The sequence below is a fragment of the Rhincodon typus genome, chromosome 5 (assembly GCF_021869965.1).
Source record: "Rhincodon typus isolate 14 chromosome 5, sRhiTyp1.1, whole genome shotgun sequence".
In the NCBI taxonomy this organism is placed as follows: Eukaryota; Metazoa; Chordata; class Chondrichthyes; order Orectolobiformes; family Rhincodontidae; genus Rhincodon; species Rhincodon typus.
In genome coordinates, this window is record NC_063336.1 from 39,975,105 (window position 1) to 39,996,234 (window position 21,130).

The following is a 21,130-nucleotide window of genomic DNA, read 5'->3' on the forward strand; positions in this document are numbered from 1 at the left end:
ATTTTTCTGAGCAAAGTGCATAACCTCTCGCTTTCCCATATTTTATAAGCAAGCCAAATATTTTGTAGTTTCTAAATCCAAAGCTTAAGGAACTTATTCATTTGAGAATTTGAAAATGTTTCATTTATTTAAAAGCTAGTCTAATGATACACAAAGTACTTTCATGATTTTGAGTTAATCATTAGTATTTCTTCATCCTTAGGAAAGTGTCCTTCTCTACTAAAAGGAGGGTGGATAGCATTTTTCCAAACCTCCAGTCAACCAAACGCTCCCCTGCTCTGTGTTTTAGTTTCATGGCCCAAGGCCTCTAAGGAATTAACTTTTCATGCTCCAGCAAAGAAACACATGTCAGCATCTTTCCATTTGCCACAGCTCAGGTTAGAAACAGATTAGACTGGGTGGGGGGGGTTGGGGGCGGAAATCAACCCTCATTCTCTCACTTCTGTGATGTAACTGGTGGAATTAGTTAGTGTCATTGCATCTATACTGCATACCACACCAGGCCAAATTGGTTGAAATTTTTTTTTTTGCTTATGGCACATCATTGTTTCAGTTTGGGGCCTTCCCTTGATTGCCTAGCCACAGTTCAGAACAATACAAGGCAGAGTCAAATTCTAACTGTTGCGACATGTATGACTGCTTGATGCTGTTAGTTTTATACTCATTTTCTCGAGTAAACCAAATCAAAATAAGCAGGATGACGTGTTAGCAAATGGCAATAGTTGATGGGAATCAGGGGTCAAACTCTTCATTGGTTGGAGTCATACCTGGTGCATAGGAAGATAACTGTGATTCTGGGGATCAGTCATCGCTGCTGCTGTACAAGAATTCCTCAGGGTAGTGTCCTAGGCACAACCATCTTCAGCTGCTTGATCAATGACCTACCCGCCATCATAAGGTCAGAAGTGGGGATGTTTGCTGATAATTGCACAATGTTTAGCACTATCAGGGACTCTTCAGATATTGGAGCAGTCCATGTTCAAACGCAATAAGATCTGGACAAAAACCGGGTTTGAGCTGACAAGTGGCAAGTAACATTCGCGCCACACAAATGCCAGGCAATGACCATCTCCAATAACAGGCAATCTAACCACTGCCCCTTGACATTCACTGGTGTTACCATCAGTGAATTCCCCCACTATCAACATCTTGCGGGCTCCCTTTGACCAGAAAAATCAACTGCACTTGCCAAATAAACACAGTGAATAGTAGAGAAGATCAGAGGTTTGGAATACTGTGGCAAGTAACTTACCTCCTGACTTTCCAAAGCCTATCCAACATCTACAGGGCACAAGTCAGGAATATGATGAAATACTCACCATTTGCCTGGATCAGAGAAGTGCCAATAATATTCATGACGATTCCCTTTGTTAGATACCTGCTTACAACAGGATTAGTCACTGAGGATTTGTTTCTAATCCAATCATCCTTTCACTGTCTTGACAGCATTCATTGCTCATGGACTGTCTACCAAACACAATTAGCGCAGATAATTAATAATTAACCAAGGAAGTAAAGGATAGATAATATTAAAAGAACTCTTCTTTTAACTTTACCAGTTAATAGATAGACAAAATGGTCAAACTGCACACATATGGTATTATTACATGCCAATTACAGATTTATTTACTAATAAGAAAACAAATCTGGATTGCTGTCCACGAGCCAACACATTGGAAAATGCATCACTGAACATTAAGACATTGTCCATAATATCCACAATACTTATACTGCTTTTTGAGATAACTACACCACTGAAGGCAGCCTACAGTTAGGTCTCAATAATTACTGAAAAATGTCATGGGTTCATCATAAGAGGGTCTCTTTCATTTCACAGTTCCATGTTCTTTTGTTAATTCAGATTTGTGGTGGTGCCAAGGCAAGGCCCATCAGCAACAATCCAAGTACAACATCAAAGGGAAGCACACTGGAAAGTTTGGTTAACAGCTTGTCGTGATGTCTCACATAGCTGTGACTAAATTCCAATTGATGTCTGACTGGAAAGGATGGGGTTCTAAGCAACAACAATTCAAGAGACTCCATGTTCTGATGTGCTGACACCAAGGTGAGGCATTGGTCCTTCGAACTTGCCCCATGATCAACCCCCATGTCTGAGCCCTCTTTCGATCAATATTACTCTTACAAGTGAAGGAGCAAAGCACACCATCACAGGCACATACTTGGGCTCACAAGTATATAATTACATCAAAAAAATTCTAGAAAACCAGCTGCAGCTATTTAAATTTGAAGGCCTATTGTACTCTCTTTACAAAAGTGCCCTTCTGAATTTAAATCGATAGTTAAGCACCATATTTTCTAATCATCAGCTACACATTGCTTTACCAAAACCAATGCTGAATGGTAGCAGTCTGAAATGTATGCCTAAATTGTGCAGTGTTATGCTGCAACTTCAGGAGAACCAAGAAAAAGAATCCAACTTTACAATCTGGAATTATTTAATAACATTTTTAATTTGTCTTTTCCAATTGTACATCAATAAAAATACAAGCATTTACTATTATTGTATTTGGACTTCTTTCCTTTAATGAATAAAATTGAAAAAATATAAAGTGCAATTAAATGTTAATTTTTAAGGGGTCATTTTTACACAGATCGACATTTGCAGAAAAACCCCAATTATAGAACACAGAACAGCACAGCACAGTGCAGGCCCTTCGGCCCACGATGTTGTGCTGACCTATTATCCTACTGAGATCAATCTACCCTGCATACCCTACATTTTACTATCTTCCATGTGCCTATCCAAGAGTTGCTTATCCAAGAGTTGCTTAAAAATCTCTTAAGTATCTGACTCAAATTCGGAAAGACAAAAAAGGAAACTTACAAATCTTTGAACCAAAACCCAACTGGACCAGCCACAAAAATACTATGGCTACAAAATTAAGTCAAAAGTGGGGAATTCTGTAGTAACTCACGTCTTGATTTCCTAAAGCCTTTTTACTATCTACAAGAAGCAGATCAGGAATATGATGCAATACTCCCCATTTACCTGGACTGTTTCATCTCCCAACTACGTTCAAGAAATTTAATATGATTCACCATCCACCAACTTAAATATTCATTCCCTCCATTGGAACAGCTTGGCTGCAGTACGTGTCATTGACAAAATGTACTTGTAAAGACTCTTTCAACAGCACCTTCCAAACTTGCTGCGTCCATCATCTGGAAGAACAAGGGCAGCAGATGAATGGGAACCCAATCACCAGCACCTTCCCCTTCAAGACACACTAATCGAATTCGCAGCTATATCATGATCCTTTTCCATTACTTGGTCAAAATTCCTAAACTTACTTGCTGTAGCTCATGGCCCGCAGCTGTCAAGGCGGTGGCTCACAAGTATTTTCCCCAAGAACAACTCGGGATGCAAAATAAATGCCAGCTTTGCCAGCAACACCTGCATCCCATGAATGAATATAAAAATACTTTAGTAAGAATACAAAAGCTTTAAATAAAAAATATTTTAAGAACTTGATTAAATGAGTTGGCAAATTATTCAATAAGAATTACATGGTAATGTGCAGAAAAGACACAAACATGCAGACATCACTGCAATCTAAAAGATTATTTATGCAAGCAACAAGATAGATTCAAGTAAGAGATACTATGACATAATAAGAATCTGTATAATTGTATTGGCACATCACCAGTATTAGTGCATTTGGAAGTACTTGTGATATTAGCACACTCAGCACAGTACTTGAAGGGCTTGATTAGGTAAATACATTCATATAAATGAAAACATGTAATCAAAAATACAAAATAATTGCAAAATGTAGCTTAAAAATGCGAAGAAAAAGCCACGGAGGGTGTAAGCCACTATGGTCTTGTAAAAGTACCCTTTTTTTTCCTCAACTGCCTAACTTCTAAGAAGGAACAAAAGTCAAAAGGAAGGGAAGAAATCCAGCATCTGCAGTTCCTACTATCTCTGAAGAAATCTTGTATATGGACACAGTCTGAAAAAGTCTGTTTGTGTATTTTGCTTATGCAGGTTAGGACTGCTCTAAATAATCTTGTTGAAAATATCTAGATAAAACAAACTTCCAGATGAAAACTTGAGGGAGAGCTTCAATGTACATTCAAAATATATAGGTTAGCTTGTGTTTATGAGCAATAAGCAAAATGTGATTCATACTAAAGTTAAGATTTTAAATGTGTTCATACTTTTGTTCTGAATTATTTCAGATGATACTTAAAGACAGGGTAGATTGCTCAGCCTACTTTAATTCATTCATCCAGAAAGATGACTAGATTTCCCTCCTGTGTGCTTCATCCCACCTTATCCTGCTTCTTTCTGCATTCAGTTTTATTATAAAATAATCCCGTCTTTACTTCAGTTAAAATAGCTTTCATGTTTGGCGGAAGGTGAGAAAATTCTCTACACCAAAGCAGAATTCCCTTGATTTTAGAAGGGCAAACGCTAATCAAGTTTAGATAATTACGATGACAAGTGAATTGGATTGAGTAGGATGGTATTCAGGTCAAGGAGGCAGAATCTTACAACAGAGATAATCATTCAGAAATGGAATGTGAAAGCACCTTTCACTATAAAGGATGGTGGAAATCTAGAACTTGTTCCATGAAAGTCACTGGATACAGAATTAATTGAAATTTAAGACTCAGATTGATGGACTTGTGTTAGTCTGGAGTATTTGAGGATATGTATGTGATTAATAGATTTGATGTACAGATCAACTAGGATCTGATTGAATGGTGGACCAAGCTGTCTCACCTAATTCCATGCAAAAAAAAGATTAAAAAAAAGTTAAAACTTCCAAAAATCTCAAAAATTGTAATTTTTTTTCAAGTTACAGGAGTTCACACAGCTGTTTAATTTTCAGGTTTCAAAAGAATGACAGGTAACAATGTTGAAATCAAGGTGTTTATTAATGATAAAAAATAACAAGAGATCTTTAACAATGGGCGTTCAACAAATTCTATCATGTCTGTCCTCAAAGGGAATACACAGTGTGTGTGAGAAAGCAGCCCTCAAGTTAAAATCTGAAACAGAATTATAAAAATAAAAATGCATGTATCAAGTTTGAAAAGACGGCCAGTTGAGGTGAATGGAAATTATGTTTCCCGGTTTGAAAAAAAAACTTGCTGTTGATGAGACATTTAAAATCATTAAAAGTCAGATAAAGTATTTAAAAATTAGAATCAACAAGGTAATATCCACAGACAGACATTATCTTATTAGATAGATTTCATTAATGTTCTAGACAAGGAAAGAAAAATTTAACAAACTTGAGGGTGAAGAACCAATTTACTGTAAATAAGTGATATTTGTTTTGTGTGCACGATTTCAGCAGAAGGAATGACTCAGTAGATATATCTTTCTTTAAACTATAGGTAGTAAAATCAAATATCCTCAGATCAGAAATAGATTTGTTTAGATTTTAATCCAAATTTTTCTCGTGCCCCAGAGATTTCTACTTAAAATTTTGGAACAATATGTTCGAACAAGTTGAAGGTTTGTTGAATCTAGACAGAAACTGAGCACACTTCTAATCTTGTACAGTTCAACAAAAACGGACGATCCTTCAGAGATGGATTTTAGAACAACTCCTTAAGAGATGAGAATCCATTGATTATTAACACAGTTATACTTGTTTCTAGATGGAGGCATCATGTAGAATACTGAACAAGTTTTCTTCTGAATTCATTGCAGATTCATCAATTAAAGACTATAGGGCATTAAAATACTAACTTTGTAGCCCTCAGCAGAACAAAGTCAGGATATTATTTGAGTTGTGAAAAGTATGCATTGAAAACTTTTCTCACTCAAGCTTGTTTATATTAAAGGCATTTCCATTTTGTACTTTAGATATAACACAATCTGTGTCGTATTATAACTGCACGACCCCATTATGATTGCATCCACCACTCAGCAGTGTGCAAACTAGAGAATTATAGGTACATAGAGTTCTTATATTATTATCATAACATATGTTAAGGAGCAGTTTACAATTATTATATCAGGTTTAATGGTAAATGATTTTAATGTCTCAGCTGCCATATTAACACATGCACATATGCAAAGGCCATTGGGATAAGGCAGGAAAGTGAAGTTGAGGACTTGATCTCATTGAACGGAAAAACAGACTCGATAGGTTGTATGGCCTACTTCTGCTCTTATATCTTATGGTCTTATTGGTTATGTTACTACCACAGCAAAGCAGAAGTTATAATGATTGGTGACTATAGATGTTATTAAAATTTGGCTTCTGTTTAATAGGCATGAACCAAATTTAAGCAAATCATACATTTTATGTGGAGCATCCCTTGACAAACAACTTGCAAAACACTTAAAATATTGCAAAATATTCACTTAGTGACTTATAAATGGTGATCAAAAATGAGTATTAAATTACATCTAATGCAAGACAACCTCAAATAAAAAAGTACACTTTTTTTTTTCCAGGATTTACCATCCACCTTTGCAACTTGGAAGTAACACACAGTGGCCCAAACATAATCTTCACAGACTAAACTAGCAGTGTTTCAGATGTTAGTGCATGAAACAATGTACATTTTACATCATTGTATGTGGAGCACAGTAATTCATTATTCATGTTTTTAAAAAGATTGTTTTTGGAATAAGCAATGCTATGGAAATTGTAAAGAATTGCCTTCTTTGTATGGTACTAGCAATGTGAACACATGGTGCCCTTTTTATGAAGGGATGCCCCTTCAAGATATGGAAATAGCTTCTTGAAGATGGAACTAGTCAATCTGTAGTGCACAATCCAACATGGTAACAGAATAAAGGGTCCTGAATTGTAATGAGACATGCTCAAAATGTTCTGCAGCAATAAGTTTTACAGTTTAGAGTACAGAGACTGTAATGTGCCAATTGTCATACAATGATCATCAGGGGACCATAATCAGCATTGACCACATGAATAACATTTTTGAGCTGATATCAAGTTAAAGCTGACCACATTTAATTCAACACCACCACCCAGTAAATTATTTGCTGTTATTACGCACATTTGAGATTTTAAACATGCTGTACCAAACTCTTACAGATTAATGTTTTGTGCTGAGCATTTTCAAGCTTTCAATTTAATCGGCATACATTTTTCTAACAACTTAGGTCTTTTTAAAGTTGATTCTATTCATTTTGTCTACCAGAATTCCAGATACCAAAACGAATATTCCTGGCACTTTGAGGTCTCTGGATCTACAGAGAACTGGAATCTGACACGTTATGGAAAGGCTGTGCCAACTCCGGTTCTGTATTTCACAGGTACTCCTGGTTATGTAGTAGCAATACTTTCCAGCAAGTTGGCCTTTAAAATAGGCAAAAAAAACTTTCACTGGTCATACAATTCCAGAGTCAGATAGTAGTGAAAATGCATGTTTGTGTTTAGTCTCTTTCTCATTGCACACAGAAGACAAATTTCACAACACAGTGTCAGAATGGAAAAGCCAGCATGCTGTTGTCATGGTTTGAAATTGAGCTCAGGAGTTAAAGTGTCTTCTGGTGGATTTTCACAGAGCCACAATCAGAAGGTGACACAATCAATCCTGAAGAAAATCAGAAAATCACTTGTTACTTCTACAGCTCAAGTATTCTTGTACTTAAATGAACAACCAACCCCTCCAGTGGTCAATATCAGCAAAAAGTCACAGACTTTGGAAATTATTTACTGAAATTTTAAGCCTGAGTTTTTACATCAATAAACTCTGTTTTTAATCAAATAATGTTCCTGAAAAGTGTTGACAATGTTTTTCCATTTTTTTATGAAGGGAAGAACATTTGTTGTTGGCAAGATGGGCAATGTTTAGTTCAGGAAAAGTAGTGTGTGTTTGGAACAATGATTTGTCTCCAAACAGGTGAGTTTTAAACTTTGGTCAAAGGGGATTGAAAATCTTGTTTATTCTCAATAGGGATCCATCAGGGAGTCAAGAAGTAATAGACAAAAGTTGACATCACTAAACTCAGGCAATGCATAACGAACATAAACATAAAGCATCTGATCTAATTGTGATCCTTACTTAAGTAGTGTCCAAACTAAGAACATTCAGCAACTGCAAATAGCAAATAATATGAGATAGACACGTGTGTCTGTGTGAAGAAAACAGCTGAATTTTTGCACCCTTAATTCAGTGGGAGTAATGCTAATTGTTCGCTACAACACCTGGTGGAAGCTGAACATCCCCAGGAGGCAGTGTAATGGACCAAAGATAGTTGTTTCTAATGGGTTTCAGCCTAAGATTGGGAGAGTCTGCATGAAATGAGGGGCAGAGAAACAGTGGGGGCAGAAAAATGGCGGGGGGGGCAGAGAAACAGAGGATGAGGCGCAGAGGGGCAGAAACAGCTCGTGTGTGTATAGCAGATAAACACCATTATATTTACTCACACAGCTGAAAAAATTGCTGTTTGAAGCAAAGTCAGGATTTTAATTCTCTGACTGCATATCTTTAGCCAAATCCTGTACAAAGTCTGTCAAAATTACAGTTTTAATTTTCCATTTAGTATAAACATACAGATTGAATTCAAAAGTATTTTATCGTAAGCTGTATTGAATCAATTACGTTAACATGTTGAAGTTGTCATCATATTGTTGAATAAAACTGCCAAATGAAGGAAAGGAGTGAGAAAGTCACCCTTTCCATCAGCCACCTCGTTAATGTCCAAATCAAAGCGACCAGTTGCAATGACACCACTAATATTCTGTTAGGGGAGGCAGGTTGAAACTGAAATCCTATGATAATAGGGTTTTCGTTTTTGATGGCTCCTAGGTACTCCTGTTTCTCTTTAAGGAACCTATTAAATTTTAAAAAAAGACAGGAGGAAAAGGAATGCTGTAAGTACAAGGATGAAGAGAAAGGGAAAAAAAGGCTCAAGGTTTTAACAAAACTTATCAATACTAGCAATTAGTATTTCCAATATCAGCCAACAAGTGCTTCATTATATTACTTCGCTGTTTTAGTGGAGTGCAAAATCATTTTTAATTAAATTTATACAAGAGTTTCTTACCTTTTTATACTTTAAATTCTTAATCGTACTTGGGTTAGACGAATAATCAACATTTTAATAGAGCGGAGATGGTGGTAAACAGTAGAAATCACACTCTATGACACCTCTAATGCAGCTGAAAGTGGTGTAAACATCAAAGTGCAACAGGCAGGACAAAAGCTTCAAAATTTCTGGGAATCCTGTGGGTTGGAAAGTCTGTAAACTTTCAGGCAAAAATCAGATAAACAGTATTAAAATTCAAGAATTTATTTTAATGAAAGGAAAACTAAAAATTTTAAAATTAAGGAAGATCAAAATTTATGCAGGCAGATGGGAGTAGTTGTGTTGAGATGCTATCAGCGTTTACAGCTGTAAAAACTCAGAAATTCCACATTCTGCATATTTGTTTCATTTAAACTTTGATTTATGGGGGATTAGAAACTACCGCATTTAAAAATGAAAAGCTTTAAACTCTTTTCACACACAAGTCTGAATGGAAATCCGTTCGGTATTTGGACTAGTGCCACACAATAGTTCTCTTGAGCAGTTTGGTGACTCCATAGACAAACTGTGAACTGACAAGTAGCTACTGCTACTGCGGTCTTTTGCACCACCAGGTTCTGTTTCAATATCCACGTGGACCTCTATGTTCTTTCCTTCCCTAAAACAAAAGCAGCATTTTGTAAGTTTTCAAAACCACAATGCATTGTTGTATCATGAAATACAAATACTCACAGAAAAGCTAAGAGCAAAGGATTAAAAATGTACAGATGCTGGAAATTTGAATATAAAAACAGAAAATGCTGACAGGATACATCAGGTCAATAAGCATTTGGAAAAGGAAATTAAAGGTAAACAGACAGACTTGGTGGTGATTCTGGACAAAAAGTATACTGGTAGGCATGTTGCATATCTCCAGCATTTGTTTTATGTTATGAAAAGAAAGATTGATGGCGCAGTGGAAATGTCACTGCACTTGTAATCAAGAGGCCCAGGTTAGTCTCCTGGGGACACAGATTCAAATCCCAAAAGTTAAATTCAATGAATAAACCTGATTTAAACCTATTCTCTGTAATTGTGACCACCGAATTGTCAATTGTTATAAAAACCCATCTTGTTCACTATGGCCCTTTAAAGAAGGAACCTGTGATCCTCACCCAGTCTGGTCTACGTATCATAGAAGACCCAAAACAATGTGCTTAATTCTTAACCACTTTCTGAACTGGCCTGGCAAGCCATTCTGTTCAAGGGCAATTAGGGATGGGCAATAAACTCTGGCCTTACTAGTGATACCTGTGTCTGATGAAAGAATAAACAAAGATAAATATAGGAGTGAAGTAACCTCTTTCCCTTGTTCTCCGATTCTAACTGTAATGGGTTGGATAGCTTTGGCAGAGTTCTGGTCCAGTTTATTCAAATAAAACAGCTCATACAATCTGTCTTACAATGATTAAGAAAAATTCACACAATCCATGTTTAGATTAATGCCATTAAATGCTATTTCTGATTCCTGACTCAACAGAAGATTACGATTAGTGCAATTTACCCAAGTCAATTCATAAAAATATTCTTTAGTATGCATTCACCTGTTTGAAGAATCCTGTTCTGCACTCAGCATACTTCCTGCTAATGCAACAGTGCTTGCTGATTGATCATTTTCTAATTTGACACCCACTCTGTCTAGGTTGCTTCCACTTGCACTCAGGCCACTGGTCACCTCTTGCACACTGCTCCCGCTGATACTGTGGTTATGTAGTCTAGGCCGTGGCTCATTAACTGCAGAATATGTAAAGGCAATGATACTTAGCTTAATTGGAACACAGATGAAAGTAAGGCTATGTTTTCCAAGAAACAGAACTTTTTATTATTGGATAATGTAATGATCTCAAGGACAAGTACAGATGGTGAAGAAACATTAGCCTAGCTGGCAATGTAGACATACCATGAATATGAAAAATTAATTAAATGTGGCACAAAAAATGGAAATTGCTGGAAAAACTCAGCAGGTCTGGCAGTATCTGTGAAGAGAAATCAGAATTAATGTTTTGGGTCTGGTGCCCTTCTTCAGAACTCTGTGCCATACATAGATCAAACAGCAGGGTTTGTCATAAAACAACATCTTCAGTGTAGGCTGGCAGAAAGGCTGACATAAGATCTGACTCATAGTATTCCGATCGTTCCAATCTCAATGTACTTTGTTACAATGCTTCAAGCACAGTGGACGGTATAAAATTCAATGGAAACAGTGACTGCCTGTCTCTTGCATTGTTATACTATAGCACAGTTTTAAAAACACCTTCCGTTGTATAGGTCTATAATTATAGAACTGCAGACGTCTTGAAAGCTTGCAGGTCCTGAAGGTGCTAAAGAGATAGTGAGGGCCAAAGCCATGGAAGGATTCAAAAATAACTAATTTTTTTTAACTAAGCATAGCCTACTCAGAAGCCAATCTACAACAGCAGTAGTGATGGGTGAATGGGACTTGGTGCAAAATTAGAATTCTGGTTGGGTACAAATAAGAATTCAGGGTAACCTCAAGTTTACAGAGAATAAAAACTGTAACAGAATGGTGGAGTCTAAAAGGTAACGAAAGCATAGATAAAGGTATCAGCTACAGCAGAGTTGGGCAATGTCAAAGTAGTGGGAATGTATAGGTTTTGTGAAACAACAGCAACGACTGAAGGTGTTTTGTGATGGCCTTGATATCTATTCACAAGTTTATCTCAGCAACATGGCAACTAAGTTGTCAACATTAAAGTATTCAAAATAGTCAGCAGATATGGCAGAGAGAAAAGAAAAGTTATGATTTCATGCTTTTGGCCTTTCAACAGAACTAGAAAAGGTTAGCGATAAACAAGTTTTATGCAAGTACACAGACATGAAAGGGCAAAATACAGAACGAAAAAAAATGGTGTGCAATAGGTGTGAAAGGCAGGCAAAATCAAAAATGACAGAAGATATGATAATACAAGGCAAAAGTGTATGTTAACAGGATTGGAAACGAAAGATGGGTCCAGATGAGATTTAAGTGGAAAGAGCATGATCATTACCAACAGGTGACATTCAAAAGCAAAGCAAAACAAAACAAAATACAAACACAAACGAAAAGCAAAATTGTAGGGGTAGGTGTTGTGATCTGATATTACTGAACTCAATATTGACTTTGCAAGGCAGTAAAAATGCCTCCTTGAAAAATGAGGAGCTGTATCTTGAACTTTTGTGGAGGTTCATTCAAACAGTGTAGGAGGCTAGGGTCAGAACGGTCTGAGTGGGAGTGGGATGGAGAGTTAAAATGAAAGGTAACCCAGAGGTTCAGTTGTACACGTAGACTGAGTGGAGCTGTCCCAATTGCAGCAAGTTCTGGGCCCCTAACATTACTGTGTTCACTAGTCTACTTTGACTGATGTACAAAGTCTTGATTTTATAATTCTTGTGCTCATTTTCAATTCCTTGCATGACCTCACCACTCCCATCTCTGCATTTGTAGGGTATCTGTACTCCTTTAATTTTGGATTCTTGTAACCTCCGAATTATAGTGGCTTCACTATTGGTAGCCGTATCTTCAATTGCCTAGGCTCAAGCTCTGAAACTCCATTCCGACTTCTCTCCATCTCTCTGCCTTGTATCTTTCAAAGATACTCTTAAGTCTCTACCTCACTGACTAAGTTTTCAGCCATCTGACCTGAAATCTTCATATGTCGCTTGGTATCATACTTTTTTTTTTAAAATGCTGCTGTAAAGCACGTTGGGATATTTAATTATTGTGTTGTTTTCCCACATGCTCTCTCTCTGCCTCTGTACTTGCATTAAACCTGCTACTGCTCCAATTTTTTTCAGGTCTGATCAACAGCCACAGACTTCAAGCATTAACTGTTTTTCCCTTCTCAGATACTGCCAGTTCTGCTGAAGGTTTCCAACATTTTCAGCTTCCACAGCATTTTGTTTTCACCATTTGTGAGATTCAGCCCTAGGCAGTTGGCAGAAGGGGGTTTGGAATAGGTGGTTATGGAAAGGAGTTTGCAGCAAAGACAATGGTTTCAGTCTCTCCAATATTTAGTTGGAAGATATTTCTGCCCATCCTGTTTTGGACATTGGAAAAGCAGGCTGACAAATCAGAGATAGTGGTGGGGTTAAGAGAGTTGATAGCAAAGTAGAACTGGGCCTAGTCACGTGGAAAATGATGCTCTGTTTTCAGGTGACGATTGCCTTCTGATCATGTGGTAGATAACAAAATATGTGTCTTCTACAAAGCCAACCTCATCCACATTATAGTGCCAAGCAGATTATGCTTATTAACAAACAACAAACTGCAGCAGGTCAACTGTTATTCAGTTAGCAACGTTTATAAAGATATTTTGTTTTTCAAGCGGTGGTTTTGGGGTAAAGAAAAGAAAATATATCTTTCAGAAACAATTGACAGAAGTGGCAAAATCCTGCACGAGGAGACTGGCAGATAATATTGAGGCATGTGAATTTGAAGACTATCACATGGGATGCACAGGGAACTGATTAGGATGTAGGAAACAAGAAATGGTGAGAAATGAGACATGACCTTTTCAAATAATATTTGTAGTTCAATGAGCAGTTATTCAAGGATCAGGTCCAAGTGCACAATACACAATCAATCAAATCATGATTTTGGCAGGCAGAAATCAAGGGAATTTCTCCCCATACTTGTGCAAGTCAGCTGTTGGTTTTGTTTTGTTTGTTTTACTCTCAAAAACATTGATGGCAAATAATTATATCCTGAAATGTCCTTTGGAAAGGAGATGGGGATCAATGAAGAGTTGTTCTCGATTTTGCCGATAAAATGTCTAAACTCTTCATTCCTGAAATGGGAAGAAATTAAGGCGGCAGACAGAAGGTAAAAAACAGATCATTCTTGTTGGGCCTGATAAGCTTAAAATATTTCTTTTATGTAAAGCTTGAAATGTGGAATTGGTATAACTCATCATCATGAATTACATTTTTCTGTACGGCTCTTAAATTCCACTTTTTCAATGCAATATTCTGTAACTAGCAAGACAAAATATTAAAAAGGTATTTATGACAATGATTACGAGGATTTACATTGTGATAATTTCCCAGATAATTCTGAAACTTGAATGCACATATTACCAAATATGGAAGTTAAATACATGTAAAAGTATTTAGAATAAGGTTAACTATACAACTTTTAAGGAAATGTTAGCGACACTTACCAGAGGCAGCATCTTCATCTATTTCAATCTTCACTCCTTTTCCGTTTCCAGTTGTAACTCCACACCAATCGCTGCGACATAGCGACACTGGGACAACCCCGTACACATAGGCAAGCATCACAGGCACCCCAATACCTTAAAATTAAAAAAAAAAAGAAACTGTTTGCTGGAAAGGGAATAACTTCAAGAAGTAACCATATGTTTTAAATAAAATAGAGAAAAACCTTACACAGCTGTTAGCTGTGATTGAATAAGGAGGACGGTAGCCTGAGCAGGAGATTTTACACATGTGTATCTCTAAGTATACAAAAAAAGCAGAGATGGCTGACGCTGGAGTCAGAGTCGATACAGTGTCGAGCTGGAGGAACACAGCAGGTCAGGCAGTAGAGGGTCAGGGGAGTTGACGTTTCGGGTGTAGACCCTTCATCAGGACTGGGGAAGGTGAAGGGAGCTGGGAAATAAATAGAGGGAAGAGGGGTAGGGCTGGGGCTAGGCAGGTGGGATGGCGATAGGTGTATGCAGGTAGGGGTAGTGGGGATTGGTCAGTGGGAGGGGTGGAGCAGATAGGTGGGAAAGAAGAGGGTCAGGTAGTTTCAGGTCAAGGAGGCGGGGATGAAAGGGAGGATTGGACACGGAATGAGGACGGAGATGGGGAGATTTTGAAACTGGTGAATTCACTGTTTAGGCCATTAGGCTGTAGGCTCCCGAGGCAGAATATGAGGTATCATTGTGGCACTGGAGGCAGCCCAGGATGGACATGTCACCAAGGGTGTTTTGGTGGGGGAAGAGAGTTAAAATGGTTATCAACCAGAAGGTGTTGTTGATTATAGCGTACAGAGCGCTGGTGCTCTGCAAATCTGTCACCGAGACGACATTTGGTCTCACTGACGTAGAGAGGCCACATCGGAAGCAACGGGTACAGCAGACCACATTGGAGGATGTACAGGTGAACCCGTCAGATATGGAAATTTTATCTTGGGCCTTGGAGGTGAGGGGGAGGTGTAGGGGCAGGTGTCGATCTGCTGCGGTTGCAGGGAAAGGTGTCAGGTGTGGTGGGGAATGTGGAGCGGACGAGTGAGTCGCAGGGTGAGCAGTCCCCAAGAAAGGCAGATAGGGGTGGGGAGGGAAATAGCTCTTTATGGTGGGGTCAGATTGTAGGTGGCAGAAATCGCGGAGGATGATGGGATGGTATGCGAGGACCAGGGGGACCCTGTCTTTATTTTTGTTCAGGTGAGGAGGTTTGAGGGCAGAAGCGCAGAAAATGCAAGAGATGTGGTTGAAGGCATTTTGGATCAACGGAGTGGGGAAGCTGCGGTCCTTGAAACAGGAGGGCACCTGGGATGTTCGGGAGCGGAACGCTCCAACTTGGGAGCAAATTTGGCAGAGGCAGAGCCGGAGGAATTGGGAGTACGGGATCGCATTCTTGGAGGAGGGTGGGCGAGAGGAGGTGCAGTCAAGGTAGCTATGGGAGTCGGTGGGTTTGAAATAGATGTTGGTGCTGAGATGGTTACCAGATATGGAGACAGAGAGGTCCAGGAAGGGGAGGGAGGTATCAGAGATGGTCCAGGTGAATTTGAGGTTGGGGTAAAAGGTGTTAGTAAAGTTGATGAACTCTTCAAGCTCCCCATGGGAGCATGAAGTGGTCAAGAAGGCATACGGAACGCTTTCATTCACTGGACGGGGTATTGAGTACAAGAGTTGGCAGGTCATGTTGCAGTTGTATAGGGCTTTGGTTCGACCACATTTGGAATACTGCGTACAATTCTGGTCGCCACATTAGCAAAAGGATGTGGATGCTTTGGAGAGGGTGCAGAGGAGGCTCACCAAGATGTTGCCTGGTATGGAGGGCGCTAGCTATGAAGAGAGGTTGAGTAGATTAGGATTATTTACATTAGAAAGACGGAGGTTAAGGGGAGACCTGATTGAGGTCTACAAAATCATGAGAGGTATAGACAGGGTGGATAGCAAGAAGCTTTTTCCTAGAGTGGGGGACTCAATTACTAGGGATCACGATTTCAAGGTGAGAGGGCAAAAGTTTAAGGGAGATATGCGTGGAAAGTTCTTTATGCAGAGGGTAGTGGGTGACTGGAATGTGTTGCCAGCAGAGGTGGTAGAGGCGGGCACGATAGCATCATTTAAGATGTATCTAGACAGATACATGAATGGGCAAGGAGCAGAGGGATACAGATCCTTGGAAAATAGGCGACAGGTTTAGATAGAAGATCTGGATCGGCGCAGGCTTGGAGGGCCGAAGGGCCTGTTCCTGTGCTGTAATTTTCTTTGTTTTTTGTTCTTTGTTTGAAGCAACTCCAATACAGTTATTGATGTAGTGAAGGAAGAGGTGCGGGATGGTTCCAGTGTAACAGTGGAAGAGGGTTTGCTCTACGTATCCTACGAAGATGCAGGCATAGCTTGGACCCATATGGGTGCCCATAGCCACCTCTTTGGTGTGTAGGGAGTGGGAGGAGTTAAAGGAAAAGTTGTTGAGGGTAAGGACAAGTTCTGTTGAGCGGATGAGGGCGTCATTGGAGGGGGACTAGTTGGGCCTGCAGGTGAGGAAGAAGCTGAGGGCTTTTAGGCATCTGCGTCGGGATATAAGTGTACAAGGACTGGAGGCATTTCTATATCTGACAGGGGTTCACCTGTACATCCTCTTACCTGGTCTACTGTATCCATTGCTCCCGACATAGCCTCCTCTACATTGGTGAGACCAAACGTAGACTCGGTGACAGATTTGCAGAGCACCTGCGCTCTGTGTGCTATAATCAACACTATCTTTCGGTTGCTAACCATTTTAACTCTCCCTCCCATTCCCTTGGTGACATGCCCATCCTGGGCCTCATCCAGTGCCACAATGACGCCACATGCAAACTGGAGGAACGACATCTCGAATTCCGCGTCGGGAGCCTACAGCCTGATGGCCTAAACATTGAATTCACCAGTTTCAAAATCTCCCCACCCTGGCCTCATCCCAAATCCAACCCTCCCGCTCATCCCACCTCCTTGATTTGACACTACCTGTCCATCTTCTTCCCCACCTACCTGCCCCACCCTTCCCATTGACCAATCCCCACTACACCTACTTGCATCCACCTATCGCTATCCACCTACATTCCCCCAACCCCACCACTCTCCCTCTCTTCACTCTCCCCAGGGCTGAAGGAGGATCTAGGCCCGAAACATCAACTCCACTAATGCTGCCTGACCTGCTGTGTTCCTCCAGATATACAAGAAAAGCGTTCACATAATACATTTCCTCATTGAAAAACTCATCTAACATCATTTGCCGTTTTTATAAATTGAAAGAATCTATTGAATATTATTGTCCTGAGATTTAACCTTACCGACTGTTATTGCAGCTAACACAGGAGAGACAATAATTGATAGAACCACTCCTCCAGCCACAGCAAGCCTCCGTCTATGTTTTGATATTTTGTTACTTTCACAACGGCTGTATATCTTAAAAAAAAATGTACGAGAACAAATTTTAGTTACATTAAAACAAACCAAAAAACTGTAGATGCTGGAGAAACGCAGCCAGCCTGGCAGCATCTGTGGAGACAGAGCAATGTTAATGTTTCAAGTCTAGTGTCCCTTCTTCAGGGCTGGAGGATGACCGCTTGATTTTAAATATTAACACTGTTTTCCTCTCCACAGGTTCTGCCAGACGTGCTGAATTTCTCTACCAATTAGTAGTTTTGTTTCTTTTATTCATATTAGTTTTAAATTACCTAAAAATCCATATTTTGTTTTAAATCTGAGCAAAATACTGCATATTACTAATTATGTAGGACCTTCCCCGATCAGATTCATAAAGTCCTATTTAGGAGAGTACAACAGGGTTTTTAAGTGAAATCTAGATTAATACACTCAAGAGTTTTAAATACTTCAAAAACTAGCTGGCAGTGCTGCAGAGGAGGTACAAACAATACATACATCAAGAAAATAAAGACACAAAGTACGGCATTTACACAGTGCCATCCAAGACCATTTTCAGAATAAGGATCAAAACAACTTTTATAGGTGAGGGCTCACATTGAGATTTTCTTGAGGGATTTTGATTTTCAGGAGATATGTTTTGGGTTTAATTCCTACCAATACCTTCATTACAAAATGCTGTTATCTTGTAGCAATAGATTCTGTATGTGTGTTGAACTTTTATTTCAAATAATTTCCTTTAGATCTATCAGCGACCAAAAATTTCAAAAAGATTGTATGAACTCCGATACTCTACTGCCAAAATGAAAATTCTAATTAGTTGGCACAGAGTAATTTATAGGAATTTGTCTCTTTTCTGCTGCCCCTGTTAAAAATTAATTGCAAGCAATTTGTGCTTTCCAGTATTCTTTGGTTTTGTTCTGCCAATTTCAGATTGCTTTCCCTGTTCTGTTTAAAGTGAACAAGTGGCAAACACATCAGGATACAAACTGCCAAGAGTCCAACTGTGCCACAAAAGGGAATGCACAGAAGATAATTCTACTGCACTTAGCTGATAACAAATGGGTTAATTCACATATACTTTATAGTTCAGTGCTATCTCTCCTCTGCCCTCCTACCGTACCAATCCTGTAGATACACACTGCTGCTACTGAAGCAGTTGAAGATGGTTGGGCCTAGGACATTACACTGAGGAAATCCTGCAGAGATGTCCTGGAGCGGAGGTGACTGGCATCCAACCCTCACACCCTGCACAAAGGAAAATGATGATGTTTCCAACCAGTGGAGAGCTTTCCCTCACTGATTCCCATTTACTCCAGTTTTGCTCATGTGGCCTTTGCGTCAAGGGCAATTACTTTCCCTTTACCTTTGGAACTTGGCTCTTTTGTCCATGTTTGAACTAAGGCTGTAAAGAAGCCAGGAGCTGAATGGACCTGGCAGAACCCAAAATGGGAAATTAGCAGTTTATTACTAAGCTTGATAGCACTGCAATAATGATCAAGAGTAGACTGATGGGGAGTTGATTGGACAATGCCAATGTCTTCACATGAATAACTGTACTTCAATGAGACAGAGAAACCTCAATGCAAACAAGCTAGTTACATTCAAGTCACATAACAGCACTTTTTTTTGCAGGCGTGGGCGGAATCATTCAATGGCACTCTCTGCCCAGATCTGGCATCAGGAGAAAGGGAAGACCCTGCAAACAGCCAGTCTCCTAGCAAAACTGCAGGCACTACCTCCTCCCCTCACACTACCCAAGTACGCCCCCTAACCTCTCAGTAGCTGGCAAATTCCTCCCGAAGACTCCCATCCTGCCCACACTCACCTCCGACTAGGGATCCATGGTTGAATGCCTCCTGCAAGGCAGAGTAATAATAATAGTGGCAACAGCGGCCAGACATACTGCCAGCACTGAAGACCTGTCAGCCTCTCAATTCTACCTGAGCCTTAATCTAGTTGGAGGCCTAAAGATCTCCAAGTGCATGCCTAATTACCTGGTAGATTGCATTGGATCTCTCCACCCCATTCTCCAACTAACAGGTGAGACTCTTGTTTCAGTCATTCAATTCTGTCTATTAATATTTTCTAGTATTAATTGCAGTAACAGTTCAGAGTCCTTCGTGAAATACAATGCTGCATCACCAAAGCACGAGGAAATAATTCAATAAAATCTTACATAAATTTTGATAACTCTAAAGAGGCCTAATGAAGGCCCAAATGCTTGATCCATTGTGCGTTCTGTTACCTTTCGGCCTACGTAGATGGGAAGCCCAACCATCATAACTGGAACAGCAATGCCCGCAATCAAGGTAATTCCAATTGGAGCACCAACCAACATACCCACTTGCCAGAGAATCTTCTTCTTCCGGCTCCACGGTTTCTTACCCCAAAAAGTGCAGCCAGAGGGACTGTAAATGAAAAAATTCAAATAAAGGTAATGTGGAATCACATTCCCTTTGAAATGAAGCAACTTATATCAACCATTGAATGCAGGAAGTAAGAGTTAACTAAACTTTTTAAAAAGGGAAAGTTGTATATAACCACAACTGTTTGATGTTTTTCGTCTGAAGTTGGCCATGAGACTCGTTGGTACTTAGAAAGGTTACTGCACAGAAAGAGACTGTTTAGCTCATTATGTCTATGCCAGCTAATAATCTTGCTTCCCCAATCCAATTCCATTTTCTCCTGAAATTTCACAACTCCAGACACCCAACATTTTCCTCATGTCTCCTCTATTCCTTCTAGTATGTTTTGCAAAACGCTGGCAAGCAGGTGCAGCAAGAGATTAGGAAGGCAAATGGTGATTTTTTTTGCAAGGCATATCCAGTATATTATGATCCCAGCTGGTCTTATTACTGGATAAGTCAGACTCAAGAATGACAATTGTGTCGGGGCAGGGAGACAAAAATACAATACAACTTTTCTCCTATCTTTCAGTCAGAGGTAGTGCTATGCGAGGCTACAGAAAACCTTCTGTTCATTTCTAACACTTGTATTAGGTACAGAATTCTGGCAGATCCCATTTTTAGGTCATAGAAGTGAAAAAAAAGCAGTCATAAATATTGTTGTAAATGTAAGTTGCCATACCTGAGGTAGTGCAGATCTGTAATCTCCTTCATGCACAGCCAGCAGAACTGGCAACCACACACAGCACATGTCATCCTATTACAGCTTCCATCATTCATCTTCAGAATAAAAGCACCACAGCGTGGACATGGCTTGATCTCTTCAGCTACAAAAATGAATAAGGAGGAGGAAACAGGGTCTTATTCTATAACTAACAAATCTCAAATCATACTTGCACGAAACCATCCATGATGAAACTACGCTGATTTACTTTTCCTTTCCCAATACCTTCCAATTCCACCCTAAGCCAAAACATCTTCATTCTATTCTTTCAAGTAGATTACAGTCTGCAAAACTAAAGGAAAACATAACAGGAAAGGTCACTGAAAACTGATTTTGTAATTGAACAGCCGTTGGATTTGCATTATGGACAAAA

At 39.3% G+C, this 21,130-nt stretch overlaps 1 protein-coding gene across 4 annotated transcripts in view; it reads right to left on the minus strand.

The window, feature by feature from the left end:
* Positions 1–2,452: 2,452 nt before the first annotated feature.
* Positions 2,453–21,130, minus strand: part of si:ch211-278j3.3 (E3 ubiquitin-protein ligase RNF19A) — a 47,441-nt gene continuing 28,763 nt past the window's right edge. For 2 of the 4 annotated variants that reach the window (XM_048596879.1, XM_048596878.1), the window contains exons 5-13: positions 20,716–20,860; positions 19,874–20,036; positions 17,532–17,646; positions 14,188–14,322; positions 10,573–10,762; positions 9,472–9,647; positions 9,008–9,209; positions 8,563–8,794; positions 2,453–7,551 (exon numbers count right to left, since the gene is read on the minus strand). In XM_048596879.1, coding sequence (XP_048452836.1) covers positions 9,169–9,209; positions 9,472–9,647; positions 10,573–10,762; positions 14,188–14,322; positions 17,532–17,646; positions 19,874–20,036; positions 20,716–20,860 — 965 coding nt within the window. In that variant the 3' untranslated portion in view covers positions 2,453–7,551; positions 8,563–8,794; positions 9,008–9,168. The remainder of the gene's footprint in view (positions 7,552–8,562; positions 8,795–9,007; positions 9,210–9,471; positions 9,648–10,572; positions 10,763–14,187; positions 14,323–17,531; positions 17,647–19,873; positions 20,037–20,715; positions 20,861–21,130) is intronic. The other 2 variants (XM_048596881.1, XM_048596880.1) reach the window with 2 other exon arrangements.